Below are 18,421 nucleotides of genomic sequence, written 5' to 3'. Positions count from 1 at the left end.
CAGCTCCTCCCATGGTTAACAGTGAACCCAGTGCTGAGCTCTGGTTCAGATACAGCTGTGCCAGATGAAAGCTAAATGCAGCGAGGCTTGATGTGCTGTAGCTGGGGACTCAGGCAGGATGGGGAAAAGCCTCCAAGCCCCACAGCATCCTATGACAGCAAGGTCCAGGAAAGAGAGGGGCAAAGCAACGCTGCATAGCCACCGAAGGCAAAACTTCCGTTCTTCCTGTGAATACTGATTTTCTTCCTCACTCCCGAGGCTTCTGCTCACAACCTACTTTCCTAAGCAAAGCCATTTACTAATGCACAGGAGTGCATCAATTAAATGAGGAGCAGTCACAGCCTGTCAGCTTACCCAAGGCATCCTCGGATATCCATTCTCTAGACATTAGAGATGGTGATTCTGTCCCTCAGCGGAGCTAATAAAAGCAGCAAGCTTTCCCCTTCACAGGGCTAGCTTCCGCTTCGGAGTCTGCAGCATCCTCTGCTCTTCCATGCAGCGTGCATGCATAACATGAGATTTGCCAGCACGGGGAAGAGACGTGCTACAACTCCAACAAGTTCACAGAACTGCCCTATCCAGGGGGAACGCGTTTCATACATTCATCAGAGCAACCCTGCTCTTTTGCATCTTCAGGGAAGCCTCAAAAAGAAGAGAGATTCAATGCACGCTGCCACCTTACCATCTGATAATATGCCACAAGGGACAGGACGGATTCAAACTCATTCTTCTTGCACATTTTCTTGCAAACTTCTGGGTCTGCATCTGTCTGGAAGCAGGAATGAACTGGTCAGCACAGTGACACATCAAAGCAGCGAGGCAGCTGCTGCAGAGAGCTCCAGGCAGGCTAGCTGCTCTTGGATTTCAGTAGCCCCAGCTCAACCACCTTACAAAGCAACCAAAGCTAGAGCACAAACAGCTCCAAACCCGCCACCCTGGAGATTCTGCATCAAAGCGAATTCTTAAGAAACATCTCTGCTGTACAGCGTGTCTTGGGCTGAAAACATCTAAAAACCCCTTGACCCGAGCAGTACCTGGATGAGCGCATCCTGCAGTTCTGTATGGCAGCTCCAGTGCTGGGCCTGTACTGAGAAGCACCGTACCTCCCCCCACAATAAATTAGGAGGAAATCATTACACAAAGAAGCAGGCCCCGCAGTGAGAAGGTAGCTCATGTTTTGAGCTAAATGACAACAGCATTTACTATGCAAAAAAATAATAATTTATTCTGCTTATGTCAGAAGCAGAGAGGAATATGAAACAGGTGCCTCAGCAAAGTCAGTGCTGGCACCTGTAACACAGGTCATGTCACTGCAACAAGTGTCAGCTCCCATACTGTTTTGCTCCCCATATACAGGTAGGTTTATATGGGCTAGAGACAGCACCAGGACAGCATTTCCCCTGCTGTGCACTGCGGGGATGTACCTCTCCCATACACACAAACGTTTTATACATTTATAAATGTTTTATACTTGCTCGCGGAAACAGCTTTGAAGCTGTCTTTCATGAGAACTGAAGAACTTTCACATCTCTGCATTTACTGGGCGAGCACCCTCCCAGTACTTGCATGAATAAAGGCAGGGAGAAAATAACTTGGTCTACCTGGACACGCTGTATATTTGAGAAATCCCACGTATTTAGAGCCAGTTAAGACACTGGTTTCAAAGACCAGCAGAGCTTTGGAAGCTACAATTTGGTGCAGCCCTATATCACACTTCCACTAAAGACTTAAAGCAGTGAGGGTACAAGCAGACCACAGATGGGAGCGCTCAGGATATGGCACAGACCCCTGATGCCAACTTGCACACACTGGCCACCCGTCCTGGCCACAGAAGGTGTTTTCAATGGACCTACGTGTGCAGTAACACAGCACGCTTCCAGGTTTGCTGTTGGAGGCTTTTTTTTTTTTGTAGGAGAGGTTTAATATTCTCCTTTTAGAGGCAAATACCATAACCACCATTAATAACAGTTCTACAATTCCTTTCGTTATGTGCTTTGTAAGGTGGAGTGAAAGGCAGTTCAAGAGTGCTGAGGACCCCGCACAGAAGGGGCAAGGCTTCACACGATCTGTAAGAGATGCACAAGAAGCCCATGCTCCCTGAAACAGCAAATCTGATGGCTACACAAGGACAAAGGAAACCAGAAAAAAAGGAACTTCACCAGCATCCGTCTGCTGTGCTATGCCTACAAAGAGCAATTTGCTCACCAGGATGCGAAGCAGCTCCTCCAGGTAGCAGCAGATGACGTTCTCGTCCTCGTAGAGCGCCCAGCTGCGCTGCTGAGCATCGTCCTTGTGCCTGGCCAGGTCTGCGAAGATCACCTCCAGCCGCTGCTCATCGTGGCAGATCTGTCCCGAGGGCAGCCCTGAGCTCAGATCCTGCAAGAGGACACAGTCAGTGCTCACTGGGGTCCTGGCAGGTAGAGCTGTTGTTCAGGTGATTGCTTCAAGCAATCTTCGTCTCAGGACTGGCAGTTGGCCTCATTGAGTCGAGAACTGGCAGCAAAAAGGCAGTGAATTTCAGACCTGGCCATTATTTCAGCTTTTCTACTTTTTGGGGTGTCTACTCCCCCTCCTTTCCTTGCACAGCTAGCTCAGCTGATGAATCAAATTGGACTCCTGCCCTCAAAAATAGGTGCCAGGACTGGTGCGCGGTCACAAAGTCTTTAAATCCAAGCTGTCATCACCCTGCTGGAGCTTTAGCTGGCTTCCAAGGATGCTGAGATATCCAAGAAGCTTCATTTAAACCACTCACACCCTTTTTTTCCTCACTGCCCATATTAGCCTATCTCCAAGCCAGTCAAGCCAACGTTTCCAGCTCCTTTCTGGGTGACAAAACGGTAACGTAGCAGACACTCACACACCACAAACTTCCCACTTCCCTCAGCAGCAGGGCAGCGTGCTCGGAAACAGCAGCAGCCGTCTCCCTGCTCAGGGGGTGAACGCTGCACGAAGGGGAATGCCCACGTACTAAAAGACAAACTTAAGGCAAGAAGCCAGCTCAGATGACTACAGCCCTCTGCACATTTTTAAGCATTTAAAAGGAGATTCAAAACACTTGGCCACAGCCCTACCACCAGCACCACACAAACCCTGATTCCTCCTTCCCACCGGGCAGCAAAACATTGCTGCAGCTTCATAAAAGCAGCTCAGTGTGCACCAGGAGCATCAGGCACCCCAACCTCGCTGAGCCCCAGGGTTATTCCCTGCAAAACAAGCAAGACGTTGAATGATGTAAGGGTATCGTAAGAACTACCTGGTTTCCTGAATGCAGAGCAAGATCAGGAACCGGCACAGGGAATGGGGCTGATTACAGATGATGAGCTTAGGCAGCATTAGGAGAGGTAAGAACTAATTTGCAGAAGAACCTAAATTACATACACAAGGGCTTGGCAGCAGTGACAACAAACAGCAGGAGATCAGCAAGGTGGAGGAGAAATGAGCTGAGAAATCCAGACAACGGGGCTAACCAACACACCGAGACCAAAGCCTGAGCAATTTTGGGATGAAGCTGTCTTGCAGCACGCGGTGACAAGTCACGAGCACTCGGTGTGAAGAGGCCTGCCCTGCTATCAGCCAGGGCACCCCGCTGCTGCGCAGCATCTTCACCCCCCAGACACCCAGAGCGGATTAAATCCTGCCCTGGCACAGCTCCTTGCAGCAGGTCGGGCGCACAGCTGGTGGCAGCGAGCTTTCAGCAGACCTCACGTTACCAGCAGAGTGACTTTGCACAGAAAAACGAGCCCGTGTCCTCCGTCAGGGACAACAAACAGCCACACACCCGAAATAAGAGCAGCAGGCGCCTGCCAAGCGAAGGAGCACGCGCTCCTCCCGTGCATCGACAGCCCTGCAGCCTTCTTGGGAGAACGGCTCCAAGTTTATTAACTGTAACGTTTAATCTGCTTTATTAGCGACAGGATTGTTAGTAATTTGCTCCGTGGTATTTGGGGTGTGAACTAATTAAGACTTTGATTCAATGCCTCAATTATATAATAGGAAAATATTTTTGTTGCGGCTGCTCATTACATAATCTTTGCCAGCAGATAATGAAGGAGCACACACACAGAAGTTTAATTTTAAACATCTCCCTTAATTTTAACAACTCTTTCTTAAACTACCGGGGAGCTGCGGATGGCCAAGCAGCTAACCGGGCAGCCAGCAGCGAGATGGGACAGACAGATTTCAGGAAGGGAACACAGACAAGTCCGTGCTGGGCGGTGTTTGAGCACCGAGCAGGTTTGCTAAGGGCTCGCTTGGCCCTGCCACCACCCTCTGCAGGAGGACCTGCAGCACCGCAGCATCGCCTCCGGGCCTCACCTGCCCCAGCTGCCAGAGAGGGCTCCCCTCTCCTGTACCTTGGTCCACTGCCGGGGTGTCTTGGGGTGAGCACTTCATGATTACCTGTTTTAATTGGTGATAAGAGGCTTGATTCAGCCTCGTGTCACCAATCTGCTTCCTCTGACCCCTCACCTGCAGCCCTTACACCTCCACCAAGCGTCGAGCTCCTACAAGACTCAGAGGAGATGAACAGTCGTGCAGTCGATGAAGTCGTACAGCAGCTTTTTATACAGATCTGAGACAAATCTGTATAAAAGTGGGGTCCTCCCCACACTTGAGGGGGACCGCTTTGGGAATTCCCTTCGCTGGGGCAGCAAACCTGGCCCCTGCTGGGACGCGGTGCTGCGGGCAGGCACGGCTGCCACACACAGGTGCTAAGGGGACAGAGGGGAGCTGGGCTGGCTCCCACCACGCTGGCCATGCTTTGGTAAAGTCTTCACAACCTTTGCTTTCCAGGTGTGCCCCCTGCAGCCCAGCAAATGTTTGCTGTGCAGATGTCCTGGTCTCTCTCCGGGTGACCGCAGCCCATCCAGCGCTGAGCGCAGACGGCTGCCTGGCACGGGCCCTGTGAAGGCTGCTCCTCTAGCAATTAGCGAGCAAAGGACTTGCCGAAGCACTAATGCATTCCTCCCCCCTCCACATTCACGTTTCTTACAATATCTCACTGAGGAGGAGCCCTGCTTAGATCCGCTAACAGCACAGCCAGATGAGTCAGCCTTGAAAGCACTCACCCCGCTGACTTCCCCATTATCCCAGGGAAGCAAAGGGACAAAGGCTCCCTCGGAGAAAAGCCAAACCCCAGAGAAGCATTTGTGTCTCGTTAAAAGCAATTTCTGCTTTAAACAGAGCCGAGCCAAAGAACGAAGGAGAACTGAAGGCAAGAGGCGGCGAGGACTCAGGGCAGAGCTGGAGGAGCACGGCCACGACTCGTTGGGGCCAGCAGCTGGATCATGAGCACACACTGGTGATGGGGCACAGCCCAGCCCTGCAAGGGAAGCCCTCTCACCTCCCACCCTGACCCCCTACCTTGCTCCTCTGTCTCCAGCACGGCCAAGAGCCGTTTGACCTCACCCAGCAGCCCGGGCAGATCTCCAAGCCCCAGCCGAACGCCAGGGCTTTGTCAGCAGCTTCCGAGCTTCAATCGGAGGCAACCGGAGATGGCTGAGTCACAAGTGGCACCGCTAATTCAATAAAAAGCAGGTAAGTGATTTCTAAGCACGCTCACTCAAGGTGTAGCTATCTTATTAGGCGATTCTTCTTGCCTCACACTCAGCTTAACAAATCCCGAAATCGACCTCCCTCGACAAGACAGCTGCGGTGCTCTCTCCTCCTCTCAGAGGGGAGATAATTCTGCAGAGCCGACCGCAATCAGACATCGCCGATACATACTAATTCCAACGATTCTCTAGATGCTTGGAAATCAGGCAGCATCTACACTACCTTCAGCTACAGCCAAATTTCAAAGAGTTCCCATGAAAGCCAGCTCCACTGTATCGCTTACACGGTCGCTGCCGCGATGCATTTGAAAAGAGAAGGAAGAAAAGGAAGCTGTCAGCTTTCCTTGGCTCGTTTTGCCCAGCCACCACCCTGCTCATGAGGAGGGGACATTGCCAAGGCCAGGACAACTGGGCACTTCTGCTCCCACGGGCCAGGCTTCCCATATTTCTGAGATCTCTTTTAAAAGAGATGAGCCCCTCAGGGCTCTCCTTGCCTGAGCTGTTCTCCCAGCCTACCTCTGCAGCACCTGCCCAGAGGCTGGAGTGCGAGGCTGCCCCAGCAGAGAGGTCTTTTCTCCCTCCATAAAACCCTCTTCTGGGTTGTGCAGATTCCACGGTCGAGGAGGAGCGAGGTAAATAAAAGGGAAATGCCACCACGATTCAACCTTCTGAGAGCACTGGGAATAAGAGCGAGGTAATGGATTCCTGAAATTGATTTAGTAAACCAGTGATTTGACTTCAAATTAAGACTGGAACAAGAGCAGAAAGGATACAACTAATTAAAGGCTGTGATATAAGAGGTTCGAACAGGTATATTTACTATCACCACAGCAGAGTTTTAATCAAAGATAAAATCTCACTTTTTGTTTTAGGGGGTAGAAAAAAAAACCTTGAGAAAATAGGCAAAAGTATCAACGGTGTATTTGCATGGATTGGGGTGTAGAGGGATTTCAAAAGTTACAAATTAAAGAAAAAACGCCCTTGACCTAGAACAGACGACTCAGCAACAAATCTACACGGAAGCCCCTGAGATGGTGGCATGATTTGGCATACTGAACACCACAAAGTCTACAGCAATGATTTGTACCATTAACCTGGGCTGCTCGGAGCCACAGCAGCACAGCCACCTTGCAGCTAGAGCTGCTCTTTCACTCTAGAAGGAGCAACCCCACCCAGTACCAGGCTGCTGTCCTTCAGCAGAGACACATCCCTGTGGGACGCTCAGGAAAAACGCACACCCTAACCACAACATTGACATCAGCAGAGACAGGCAGACTGTGCCAGGCATTTTTAAGCCTCACAGATGTCCTAAGAGCCCTATCTATCAGCTGCAGGTAGAGCCATCCTCTCCCCTGCACCACTGTCAGAATTTCTTCCCATGCCTTCCAAGCTGGTCGCAGCGATGGCCATGGAGCAGGTTCTCAAATCCCAGCTGCAGAAACCTGGCACACCAACACCTTCCACAACGGGACTTCTGTGGCATTACATTCAACACCTGTTCTCAGGATACAATAAAGATAAAAATAATATCCACATCTTGTCCCCGATCCTAGTAACAGAGTCAGAGCCAAAGCATTTGTGTGAAACAGCTCTTTTTTTTTTTTTGTGCTGAATCTAGCCCACACATTACCCTGCATTGTTACTGAAGCAGGAAGCAATTAACCATCGGGTTATAGCCACAAACTGAGGGCTGCTGATTGCTTACAGGACACTATTCCAGGAGACGTTTAACTAGATCATGATTTGATCTGAAATTTGAATGCCAGTAGTTTTCATATTCAAATGCCTCCGAGCAGTTCATTATAATTTTGCCATCAGCAATGGAACTCCAATCTTAGATGTTGATAGGGAACGCACTCCTTGGGGCTGTATTTAACAAGTGGGAGCTAAAACTTATTATCCCTTCAACTAAAGCAGCCTAGATGTGCTTTGCTGTTTCAACGACTGCTGCAAGAAGTACTCTTATTTCTCCCTTCTGTCTGTACCAGAGGAAGGAGGAACGATGTGATCATTCGGAATAAGGTTTAGAACAAGGTCAAGGTAGTTCTCTTCCTCCAGTGGATGAAAAACTACTCTTTGGCAGTTGTTTGGGGAAAAAAAATAGGGCTGAGGAACGTTTTAATGTAATAATAGAGATGTGAAGTACACATCTGCGGGAAACGAGTTTTTATCACTCTGATGAAAGACCAAGCCAGACAAATACAGGCTTTGGGTACTCCACAGTCAAGAGAGACAAAAACCACGCAGATTTATACTACACACTGGCATGCTGAATCTATGCAGAGTATAAGTAGAAGTAGAGAAAGTTTTTCTACAGTAGAAGAAGAGAAAGTTTTATACAGTGCCTTATTTTGTTAAAGGCTTTTATTAAAAAGCACTTAATACTATGGCTCCATTTTCCACAGCTTCTGTTTGTTGCATCCATAGCAGAAGATACCTCTTTAAAAAGTCACTGTTCATTTCTCTCTGATTTTATGCTGCCACAATTGCTCTCCATAAGCTTTCACAATCAGCAGTCAACAACATGCGTCAGAGTAAAAAGAGAAGCAAAAAGAGTAAATTTTCTTATTTATTTCAGTCCCCATCCATCTTTTTGCCACAGCCACATGCTGGAATAGTTCCTCTCCTTCTTGTTTCTGCACAGGTACAGTGAACTAATGCTAAACCTTCAACATAGCCTCACTGGGTTCTTCCCCGGTCTTTGACAATAAGCCTCTTGCGATTTTATTTATTTTTCCCTTTTAATTTTTTGAGTTCTTTAGTGTCCCTCTGCAAGCTTTCACTCATTAACAACAATCATGACTGCTAAGCACAGACTTCATGATCTCCCCTTCCCATCAGATCACAAAACACTCCCAAATAAACCCTACTCGTTTTCTCAGAGCACGTCAAGTCCTGCTGCATCCCCCCCATGGCTGCTCAGTCACCAGCACTGCCCTTGGGACCTGGAAGGCTGTCATCTCCTAGCGATGCACTCGTGTGGTTAATAAATTCACTGCTGCCCACCTCATCACCTCTCCCCCTGCTGTACCCTCCTCCAAAGCACCCACCCCTCCACCACCGCCTCCCAGCTCCAAGGGCCCTCTCACCCCCAGCTCCAAGTTCAGGTTTAAGCAGGACACCTGCAGCTTGTTTGGGGAATAAACCTCCCTGCCTTCCATTCTCCAGGAGAGAACTTCTCCTGAGCTCTTAACGTGGGTGCTGCGGCCTTTCAGAGCAGCCAGCCAGCAACACCCTGCATGCGTTACCTTACTCTCCACCACGGAGATGAGAATCTGCTCCATGATGCCGCTGGTTACCGGCACGGAGCTCTGGATATGGCCGATCACCACGCCGATGGCCACGCGGGACAGCTCGTAGCTGAGGTGGGTGTTCCTGCGGACCAGCTCGATCAGCTCGGCTCCTATCGTCTTGGGAACGGATGCCACCAGCCCACTGGGTTCTGGTGGCGCCGGCTCCACCGCAGCCGCCTTCTTATCCTCGAGGCAGAGGGAGCTGAAAGCATCCAGGCTTGCGGGGGCCGCCGGGGCGGCTTTCTTCCCCTGCGAGGCCTTCTCCCCGTCCACGGTGTGGGACCTCTGGACGCCCCCTTCAGACGGCGGAGCCGGGGCAGCCCGCTTGCTCTGGGGAGATTTGCTGGCCCCGTCCTTCGAGGAGGTCCCGTAACGGGAGTGGGTCACGGAGCCGGCGTCCAAATTGCGCGTGATGGTGGTGTGCACGCTGCGGCTGGGCACGGGGGGCGGCGTGTTGGCAGGGCTGGAGGTGGCCGTGGGCAGAGCGGTCTCCGAGGCAGAGGAAGCGGTGTACAAGGTATCCAGGGACGTGGTGCTCATGGACGAGGCACTAGAAGCTGACCCGGGGATGATTTCCACAGCGTCTGAAAAAGGGAAACAATTAAAAATGCCTTAGCAACTGCATCAAAGGGAAGGAAAAAAAAAAAAAAAAAAAAGGAAAGAAAAAAAAAAAAATTGCTACAGCGCGGTCCATTAAAAGGTTCATTGTGCATGCTACCAGAGCAGTTTAACTCCTCTTCCTGCCTCACTTATCTCGAAGCAAAATTGTATCAAGTTCCCTCTGGAGCATTCCCGCACAATCACCTCTTTAGAAAGGGGAAAACTACCCTATTGAGATGAATACCCTTCAAAGGGCTTAGTGTTTTACGCAGGGGAAAGGAGGGAGGCAGAAACAGGGCTAAGGGACAGAAAAAGTCTGCCCCCCTCCCCAACTATGAAAACAGACGCTTGCTTGGGCAAACACTGGAATATCTTCACCTAGAGCTTAGGGATGTCACCTGCACAAGTATCCCTGCTAGGGATACTTGTACCTTGCAGGGTTTGTTTGGTTTGATACAACTGCCTATGTCCTTGCCTTTGGGCAATATATTCTTCTCCTGCACCAGATGAGGGACCAGTGGGACAGACACATGAAACACCTCCCATGTGTCTCACAGCCAGCACAAATCACACCCTTTGCTGCTCCTTTGCTGGCTGGACCCCAGCCCTCCTGCCCTTTGTTTCTGGAAGCCCTCCACTTGTCCAGCCACCGGCAGGAAGGCTCCATCTCATGGCTAAGCACAAGCTATGCATAAAGGATGGACCCCTCCCTCCCACGGTGGGGGTTATCACCCCTTTCTTCCTCCTCCTCCCCTTCACAGAGGAGCACGCACAAATTACAGCTCCCACGATGTTTCATTAAATCAAGATAATGAGTTCAAGGGAACTGCCCTTTGCCAATTCCCACTACCACGGTGAAAATGGCTCAATACCATTACGGAAGCTGGTGCCAGCCTCAAGTTTCCATCAGCAGCATACAACTCAACAGATCTGCCTTGCTTCTCAGCAGGGGAGCGAGCTTGAAATGAGCTGTGTCACTAGCTGCGTATCTATCACAGCACAGGAGAGCCCTTGGGCAAGCTGACAGCATCTTAGCAAAAGGGCTGCTCCTTGCCAAAAGGACTGCTCCTTCCCTCTGCCAGCCCCCTTCTGCTGAAGGTGGAGAAGCTCCTGTGCTGGCCCCGATGTCTGGCTCTGCTCAGAAGTGCTCACAAGTAGCGGTCCCCCTGCCTGCTGGCAGCACGCACGTGCCCTTGGCATTACTGCTGCTTCTTACGGACACCGGCTGCTGATTTCGTGAAAATCTCATCTGACCACTGCACAAAGAAAGCACCCAGCAGGCAGGGAGCCAAAAGCAGACCTCAGCCTGTCCCAAAAGCACTACCAGTGAGCTCCCCCTGGTGAACCACCGCACTTAGCACAGCCTGGAGGAGTCCCAGTGCCTCGTTGGGAGAGACACAGCCACCAGGCTCCTGTACCCCACGGCAGTGCACTGGCTAGATTAGCTGGGTGAACAATCAGAAAGGCTGGTCTGAGTTCCAGGGAGACACCATACCTGGCATCCCTCTGTGGCCAGCAGGAGAAAGCACCGTGCCAGGCTGCCAGGGCCCCCCATGAACCAGAGGACACCCAGAGGAGCACTGGCCACCAGCTCGACACCTCTGGGGCTGAAACCTGTAGGAATTTATTCCCCAGCCATCCTGCTGGCACCAGGAGGATGTATTTCTAAGCAGAAAGCAAAAGCAGCTGGTCACCGTGCCTGTTTCTTGCCCACGATCCCCACAGCAGGCTGTCCTTACTTTTCGCGGGCGCAGCAAGCTGGGCGTTCTTGCGTTTCTCTGGAGGTGGGGGCGTGATAGGAGCAGCGCGCCGAGGCTGCGGTGGGATCTGTAAGGGAAGATTTCAGAGCAATCAAAGGAGGCAGACAATAAAGACATTCTCTGTTATGAAACCTCCTTTCTTGTGTGCGTGTGTAAATTTGTCCTTACATCTCTCTCATCATTCCGGGAAGTTTCCTCGGGAGGACAGATATTAATAGGCGGCTTCCTAGAAGAACAAAGCAGGACTCAAACCTGCTTCATCCCCTCCCCGTGACGGGAAAAGCAGCCCTTGTTTAATTGCTGTGTTCAGCAGCACACAGCACACACGTCGTGTAGACCTGTCAAGCATTTACTCCTCCTTTCTTCCAAATGCAGTCCCACACACTCACCGTGACTTTACATTACTCTCAATAGCTCCGCAGAGGCTGCAAACACCGCGCGTATTTAGACACTCTTCTGGAGAGATCCATTACATCAGCTACAAATACCCTTGCAGAAAGACAAAGCCAAGGGCTGGAGATGTGTAAATGCCTTTTCCATGCTTTCATTGCTATTCTGGCTCACGCAGGAGGGAGAAAATAGGGCTGGACCCTCTGTGCAATCCTACACTACCTAGAACAAAACCCGCGGGGAGAGGCTTTTGCTGGGGAGCTGCACTAACTCTGCTGTCCCTGCTGCACGTCTCCTCTGCTAGGAATGCAGAGAGAGGAATGTGCAAGTTCCCGTGCTCTGATTCAGATGCCGTGATCCCCGACAGCTCTCTCGCTCAGAATCTCCGCGGTGAGCTGCAACCTCAGGTTTAACCTCTGCTCAGCAGGAAGCTGAACACAGCGGCCAAACTAAGCAGAAGCACATTGCATCAGTACCCTCGTGCCCTGGGTCAGGACATGCACATCTGGGTCTCTAGGGACTTCTGCCTGAAACGTGCCTCTGCTTTTACGGGATATCGCGGTTGCTGCCCGCAGCAAAACCATTCGGCTCCAACGGGAAGGGAGAGGAGGTGATGGGTGAACGTCTCTGACAGCCCAGGCTGGCACCAGCTGGAATCTGCCATCACACACTGATGGTTTTCTAGGTTTCTTTAGCCCTGAAAGAGAAGCCTTTCTGTGAACCGGACAGAGGAACCTTTAGAAAAGGGTTTGGTGATCCCCTTCTCTCTCCTAACACCTAACGTACCCAACCTTTCACTACGTCTCATAGCAAGGCACTTCTTCACAAGTGCCTTTAGCCAGCAGATGACAACGAGACACCGCTGCAAACTCCCAGGCTGAGCTCTGCTGTTATTGTCAATCCACCTCTCACTGTTATCTGGGCAAAGTGCTATATGATACTCGCACACAGAACCAGATGGAATCCAGCAAGCAGGTACTTGGCCTTTTTAAAAGCAATCCAAAAAAAAGAGACCGCACAGCTGAGAGCGCCAAAACTGATCAGGAGGGGCTCTGCAGCCTGCAGCTGGAAGGCTGGTCCGAAATCTGGAAAGCTCAGCTGTGCTAAAAGCACACCCCTCTCCCCCGACGGGCAGAGCTACCAGCACGCGCCCGAGCTGCTTGGCACAGCACAGCCACAATTCCAGAAGCAGCAGGATTTAGCAGGCAGGCGGGCGGGTGTGGAGTTTAGAGCAGCAGCATGACATTATTTGGAGACTGCTAGGGCTGGGTCGTTCTGGAGTATTTCCACGGCTTCAGCCTCCCTTCCAAATTTACCACGCAAGTTTAACAGAACTACTACGGATTAGTGTGTAAATTAATAGATGTACGGCTGCTGTTAGCTCAGAGCCCTACATAGCCTCATGCCAGCAGCTCTCCAGCCCCGTGCCGCAGCCCGAGCGGCTGCAATGGGAATGTGAAGCATCGAGTGAATTTCGCAGCATTAATGCCTGCCCAAGCTGCGAGCCACGGCATGGCCAGGCGTTGGGGGGTGACAGATGGCTGCCCGCTGCCTTGGCCCTACGCTCCAGCCACTGAGTGGGTTCAAGCAGAGGTGTACAACACCAAAATCCTCAAGGGAAGGGGAAGAAAGGGGAGAGAACACCCTCTGTGCAGCTGCCATGGGGAAGGTGGCCATACAGGAGTCCTTGCAGCTCTGACATCTCCTGTCCAGAGGTGAGAAGAGAGGATGGAGCTTGCCAAGGGAGCAGGGAGAATATTCCAAGAGCCCAACCTGCTCCTTTGGCAGCTGGTGTAGAGCTGCCCCCAATTCCTGCCCCATGCTAACTACAGAGGAGAGACTCAGCACGGGTGCCATCACCAAGGACTTTTATCTAGTTCAGTCCCAGGGGAGCAAAGCTACCAACATTGAAATTTGCACTTCAAAAATCCTGCTCAAGTTTTCATATGCAAACATAAAACGCACCCGAAAATCTAAAGCAACGAAAAGCACATCCCAAGACTTCTGCTTTTCTGGAGTTACTGATAAAAATGCAGATTTCGGTAGGTCTCTTAGGCAGCTGCATAACCAGATACAGTGGAAGAAAGCTATGATGCTTCCTCCATTTTCGTATTTTCAAAGCATACAGGAAATTCCTCTACCGAGCAGTTATAAGATCAATGAGCCCTTTCAGCACAGGGCAATGCTAGGATCCCTACAACTGCACCCTCAATGCCACCCGGACAGAAACAGCTCTGTTAGCCAAGGAGTCAGCCTTGCTCCTTTTTGGCAACCAACCAAACCACAGGCCAGATAAAGAAGGAAAATCAGCACGGTGAATAGGCCTTAAAGTGCTCAATTTTCTTAGCTTAGAATGTGGAGGCTTGAGAATGGAGCTGGTTTGGCTGCCCAGAAAAGAAAACTAAGGAGAAAAATGGGGTTTGTAGGGATCGCTGCGTTCTGCACAAGCCAGAGCTACCTTTCATCTCTGTAAACTTGCAATTCTTTATGTGTAAAAGAAGCCTCATCTGCTAGGAGTGACAGTGTATCAGTGTCTTATAAACACTGCCCATTTAAGATAACTGCGTGGAGATGAAGACAAACTACGGTGTATATCATCATCTATAGGAGAAAAAAAAAATCTTTGCGCTCATCCCTGCTTAGCCTTTAGCCCTAACATCCAGCAGTACCCACACAGCATAATCTGCCCCATCATTCTTCCTGAACAACTGCTGCATCCGTCCTCGTCCTTGGCTATTTCTCTGAAGCCTCATCGACGCCACACGGTAACCTTGGAATTGTATACCACTTAGATTAAAAATACAAAATCCGCTCTAAATCATATTCCCTGCATTTTATCTTTAATTCAGCATGACAAGGAATATGCAGACAAAGGATCTTTTTTTTTTATATATAAAAAAAGTAGTAAACATTGGCAGCCACAGCAGATAAACACTTAAGAACCAAAGATGGTATTGTGCAGATTTAACAAGGGGGAAACAAAGCAGTGCTCAGTCCTCAGAGGGAGTTCTGCTTGCTTACATCAAAGCTGTTTTGCAAAGTATTCTCTGGGGAGCTTGCAACTCTTTTAGAAAGTCATCAGGAAACAGTCACGCAATCTAGAGCAGCACTTGCACATCACCAAAAGATCTTGGATCTCGTCAAGGATCCCAAAAGCCATTACAAGTGTAAACGACAGAGGAACTGTTCCAGACTTCTTGGATAGAGCACAGGATCAATTTAGAGCACCCAGGGACACACTGCAACAGCCCCAGGCAAGCAACACAACACCTGATACACTTCAGCTACAAAGGCATTTTATTAAACAAGAAAAGCAATATCACACCACTGAAGGAGGGACCTAGAAGGTATCCAGCTGCTGTTACCTGATAGGGACCTTCATCCTCCTCCTCGAACTCTGTGTTCGGAAGACTGTGGTGTCGCTCGTATCCCGTCCGGCACACGCCGTTGGGCTGCCGTGCCACATCCAGATGGTGATCGCTGGAGGACTGTGTCATAACCATCCCCTGTGGGGTGGGAGAGTGACTTTTGCGGGACACAGTCTCCTTCCGGTGATGGATCAGTTTTCTGAAATGGAATGACGACATCAGGACCAGCAAAGCTAAAGGACGGGAGCGACTGTGCTGAAACATTTAAATGATATATTGCTTTGGGGTTATATATACCAGAATGGGTTATATTACTCTGAGTACCGACTCCAGTTTCATTAACAACTAAGGAAGCACTTTTGGGGGAGGAAGGAAGAGGCTTTGCAAGAAGCCTATGATTTATTCATCACTTCACAGGAGAAAAATGCCTCTTCCTCAAGGGAGAGTCACATATTGCATTGCAAGCTTCAGAAATTGCCTGCACTTTAGAATCACTGTTCAACTGAGATTAAACCAGTGTGCCTCAGTGCAGAGTGCAAGGTGTCAGAGGAGGAAAAAAATAAAATTCTCCTCACAAGCAATTATTTGAGAACATTTTAAGGGCTCTGTGCCACATAGCCGACAACCTCTACAATTCCTGGCTGGTGGAGAAGAGAAAATATAGCCAGAGAGGTTTTGGATTGCTCTTCTAAGCCTACAGTGCAGCTAAACGTTCCCTCTTCTTTATATGTACAGGGCGAGAGTGGCAAGACCAAAGCACTGCTATACTGGACATGGGCAACAGGAGTAGCATCAGCTCAAGCACTGGCCAGCTCTGAGCACATCAGCACTTTGCAGCAGAGTGACTCAGATCAGTGACATCCAACTTCTCCTCCAGGAACAGACAAAACACCCATCACACGGTGAGCACCCTCCACCTGCACCTCACCCAGACTCCCGTCCTACTTACTGGAGGACATCCCTCTGCTCCAGGTTGTACTTCCCTCCATTCTTCATAGCCGCATTGTGCACAGCCTCGATGGCACGGTCGATAGACTGGAGAACCACATCTTGCTCCAGCACCTGAGAAACACAACATCCTGCACGTTACTGTACTGCTTCAGCTGTGACTTTTTTTTTAGGGGAGGGCTGGGGGAGCATCAGAGATTATAGCAGGAGAGATAGCAGTACACGAAACCCACAGAGCAGACACCGTGTGAGCCGAAAGGCCAACAGGCAGTTCCCTGAGTCTGAATCTATCTCATGACAGACTCACTTCTCCCTCCTCCCTCCACAGGGAGCATACGTGATTCCATGCTTCATACGGAGTTTGCTTTCCAACCATAAGCCTGGAAGGGGTAAAGTCCCTGTGTGGAGCTCCAGCAAGCACAGCGCAGCCCTGCTGTCTCCCTCACCCCTCCGGCACTGAAGTGCCACCATCACTGCAGGAAAACCAGGGCAGAGCTCCAGCAGCACGCAGCAGCCCCGGGTACTCGGCCTGCTACAGGGATCCTTCGAGACCCCATTAAGCCTTCGAGACCCCATTACTGCAAGCTCAGCTCTGGCTGCTCTCACTGCCCTGGCTAGAGCAGACAGGCAGCCATGAATATCACAGGCCCAGCCACAAGCTGGTGGCCTTCAGAGCCACCCGGCTCTGGGTTGGCATCTTTGCTTTTTGTCTGTTTTTCTTGACGGTTGTTTTGCAACTTGAAGCAGCTTTTCCAAATCTCCACCCAAACTGTCATAGCAACATTTATTCCTCCTGCCAGCCAGCTTAGCACTCGTTGCTGCAGCCGAAATAAACACCAGCCTTGAAACAAGAAATACCAAAAGGCATCATTCCCTGAGCTTATGGGGGAGGCTGGGCGAGAGCTGTGGTGAAGGGGCAGGGGAATGTGAAGCCGGTTTCCAGGCCTGGGATGTTCTCCAAGGCTTTATCCACAGTTGACACATTTTCAGAAGAAAAGACTTTTACAAGAAAGAGGCTGAAGGCAAAGGACATGCTACTGGGCCTTTGCCCTGTGTTTAGCAGAGCCACAGGCCACCAGCGCCATCTCCTCACCACCACCACCTCCTCTCACGGCCTCAGCCCCTGCACACAGGGGGTGAGCAGGGGCAGAGGGGGGAGCTTGGGCTCCAGCACCCACCACAGCTGTTTGAAGGCCAAAATCCCCTTTATCTTCACTTGCTGTGCCCCTCTCCCTGCACCACAGCAGCCATTTATCCAGCCAAGGAGCGGCTGGAATCTCATCAAGGATGCACCTTAATTGGCCTTAGGGGGCTGCCGAGCAGCAGAAGGCAACCCCTCCCTGCAGGGGCCAAAAGTGCCTGCCTCTGTAGCACTGGCATGCAGCTTCCTGATAAATACGCTATGTATTATTTATATCCTGATTAATTACTAAACTAAACGTGAATTAACTGCGACTGCAGACTGTGGAGAAGAAAAAACAAACCAAACAAGGTGAGGATGAGAGGCCTTCTCTGCAATATTCAGCTTTGAAAATGAAAAATTTAGGAGGAATTTTGTTGGCTGTTTCCCCAGGAAAGGAAGAAAGAAGAAAGCAATGCGGGAAGTCTTAAAATAAATTTAAAAAGCAGGTATGTTAAAATAAACCTATGAAGTTCATTAAGGTATCTAAGCAAGGCCAAAAAAACACTGCGAATGCAGCTTGAGGATAAAGCCTCCAAGCGGCCCCATCATGGTGAGAATTTCACCACCTCTGACTGCAGCTCTAAGTAAGGAAATGCAGCACAGCTCATTTCAGTGCATTCAAAGGGGTGTTGGAAGGAAAGGCATGTTATTACACAGCTTTTGCTGACTTCCCCATGGTTTAAGCAAACCCTACTTCCCACCCTTGACTGAAAGCCCACGTAGATCAGCAAGGGCAGCACTCGGTGTACCCATAACACAGCTGCCCCTGGCACCACAGCCACAGAAACCCGCAGGCTGGTGCCGCTGCTCGCTCTGCGTGATGCCATTTGTTACGGATACGGTGCTTCTTTTCTGATAAAGCACAGCATTTTCACACTGATGCAACAGTGCTGTGACAACTGGCTTTTTGCCGCTGTGCTCTTTCCTTTGTTTTCACCACCCAACCCTCTATTAACGCAGCCCTGTCAAAAAGGGATTGAATAAAAAAGCAGCATTAACTTGCCACTTGCACTTTATGATGATGTTCATGCTGCTCATAAACTGTGTCCCTTTCCCTTGCCCGCTGGTCTGTTCAGATGGCAGATCTTCAAGCACAGGGGCAACTCACACTCAGGGTTTTTAGGATACGCAGCACTATGCTAATCAACTCAAAAAATACAAATCAACATCCTGCATAAATCAGCAATTAGAAGGAACGAGTCAGCCACTTGCTCCTGGAGGTTAACCAAAACAGCACTGCTTTGTCTGAAGAGGATGGGGGGGAAAAAAACAAGCCCACTGCAGTTAAAAGGAGCACAGAGTGCATGGAGGTAAAAGCCAGGTCTGC

The 18,421-nt window shown here is 50.3% G+C and overlaps 1 protein-coding gene across 1 annotated transcript in view; it reads right to left on the bottom strand.

The window, feature by feature from the left end:
- The window catches only part of NCKIPSD (NCK interacting protein with SH3 domain), a 46,977-nt gene that overhangs the window by 12,515 nt on the left and 16,041 nt on the right, over nt 1-18,421 (bottom strand). Inside the window, exons 2-7 of the mRNA XM_032194217.1 lie at nt 15,913-16,025; nt 14,961-15,162; nt 11,185-11,272; nt 8,801-9,429; nt 2,206-2,376; nt 683-769 (exon numbers count right to left, since the gene is read on the bottom strand). Of these exons, the coding sequence (XP_032050108.1) occupies nt 683-769; nt 2,206-2,376; nt 8,801-9,429; nt 11,185-11,272; nt 14,961-15,162; nt 15,913-16,025 (1,290 nt within the window). The remainder of the gene's footprint in view (nt 1-682; nt 770-2,205; nt 2,377-8,800; nt 9,430-11,184; nt 11,273-14,960; nt 15,163-15,912; nt 16,026-18,421) is intronic.

Source organism: Aythya fuligula, chromosome 10 (assembly GCF_009819795.1).
Source record: "Aythya fuligula isolate bAytFul2 chromosome 10, bAytFul2.pri, whole genome shotgun sequence".
NCBI lineage: Eukaryota > Metazoa > Chordata > Aves > Anseriformes > Anatidae > Aythya > Aythya fuligula.
This window is presented reverse-complemented; position numbering and strand designations above follow the sequence as displayed.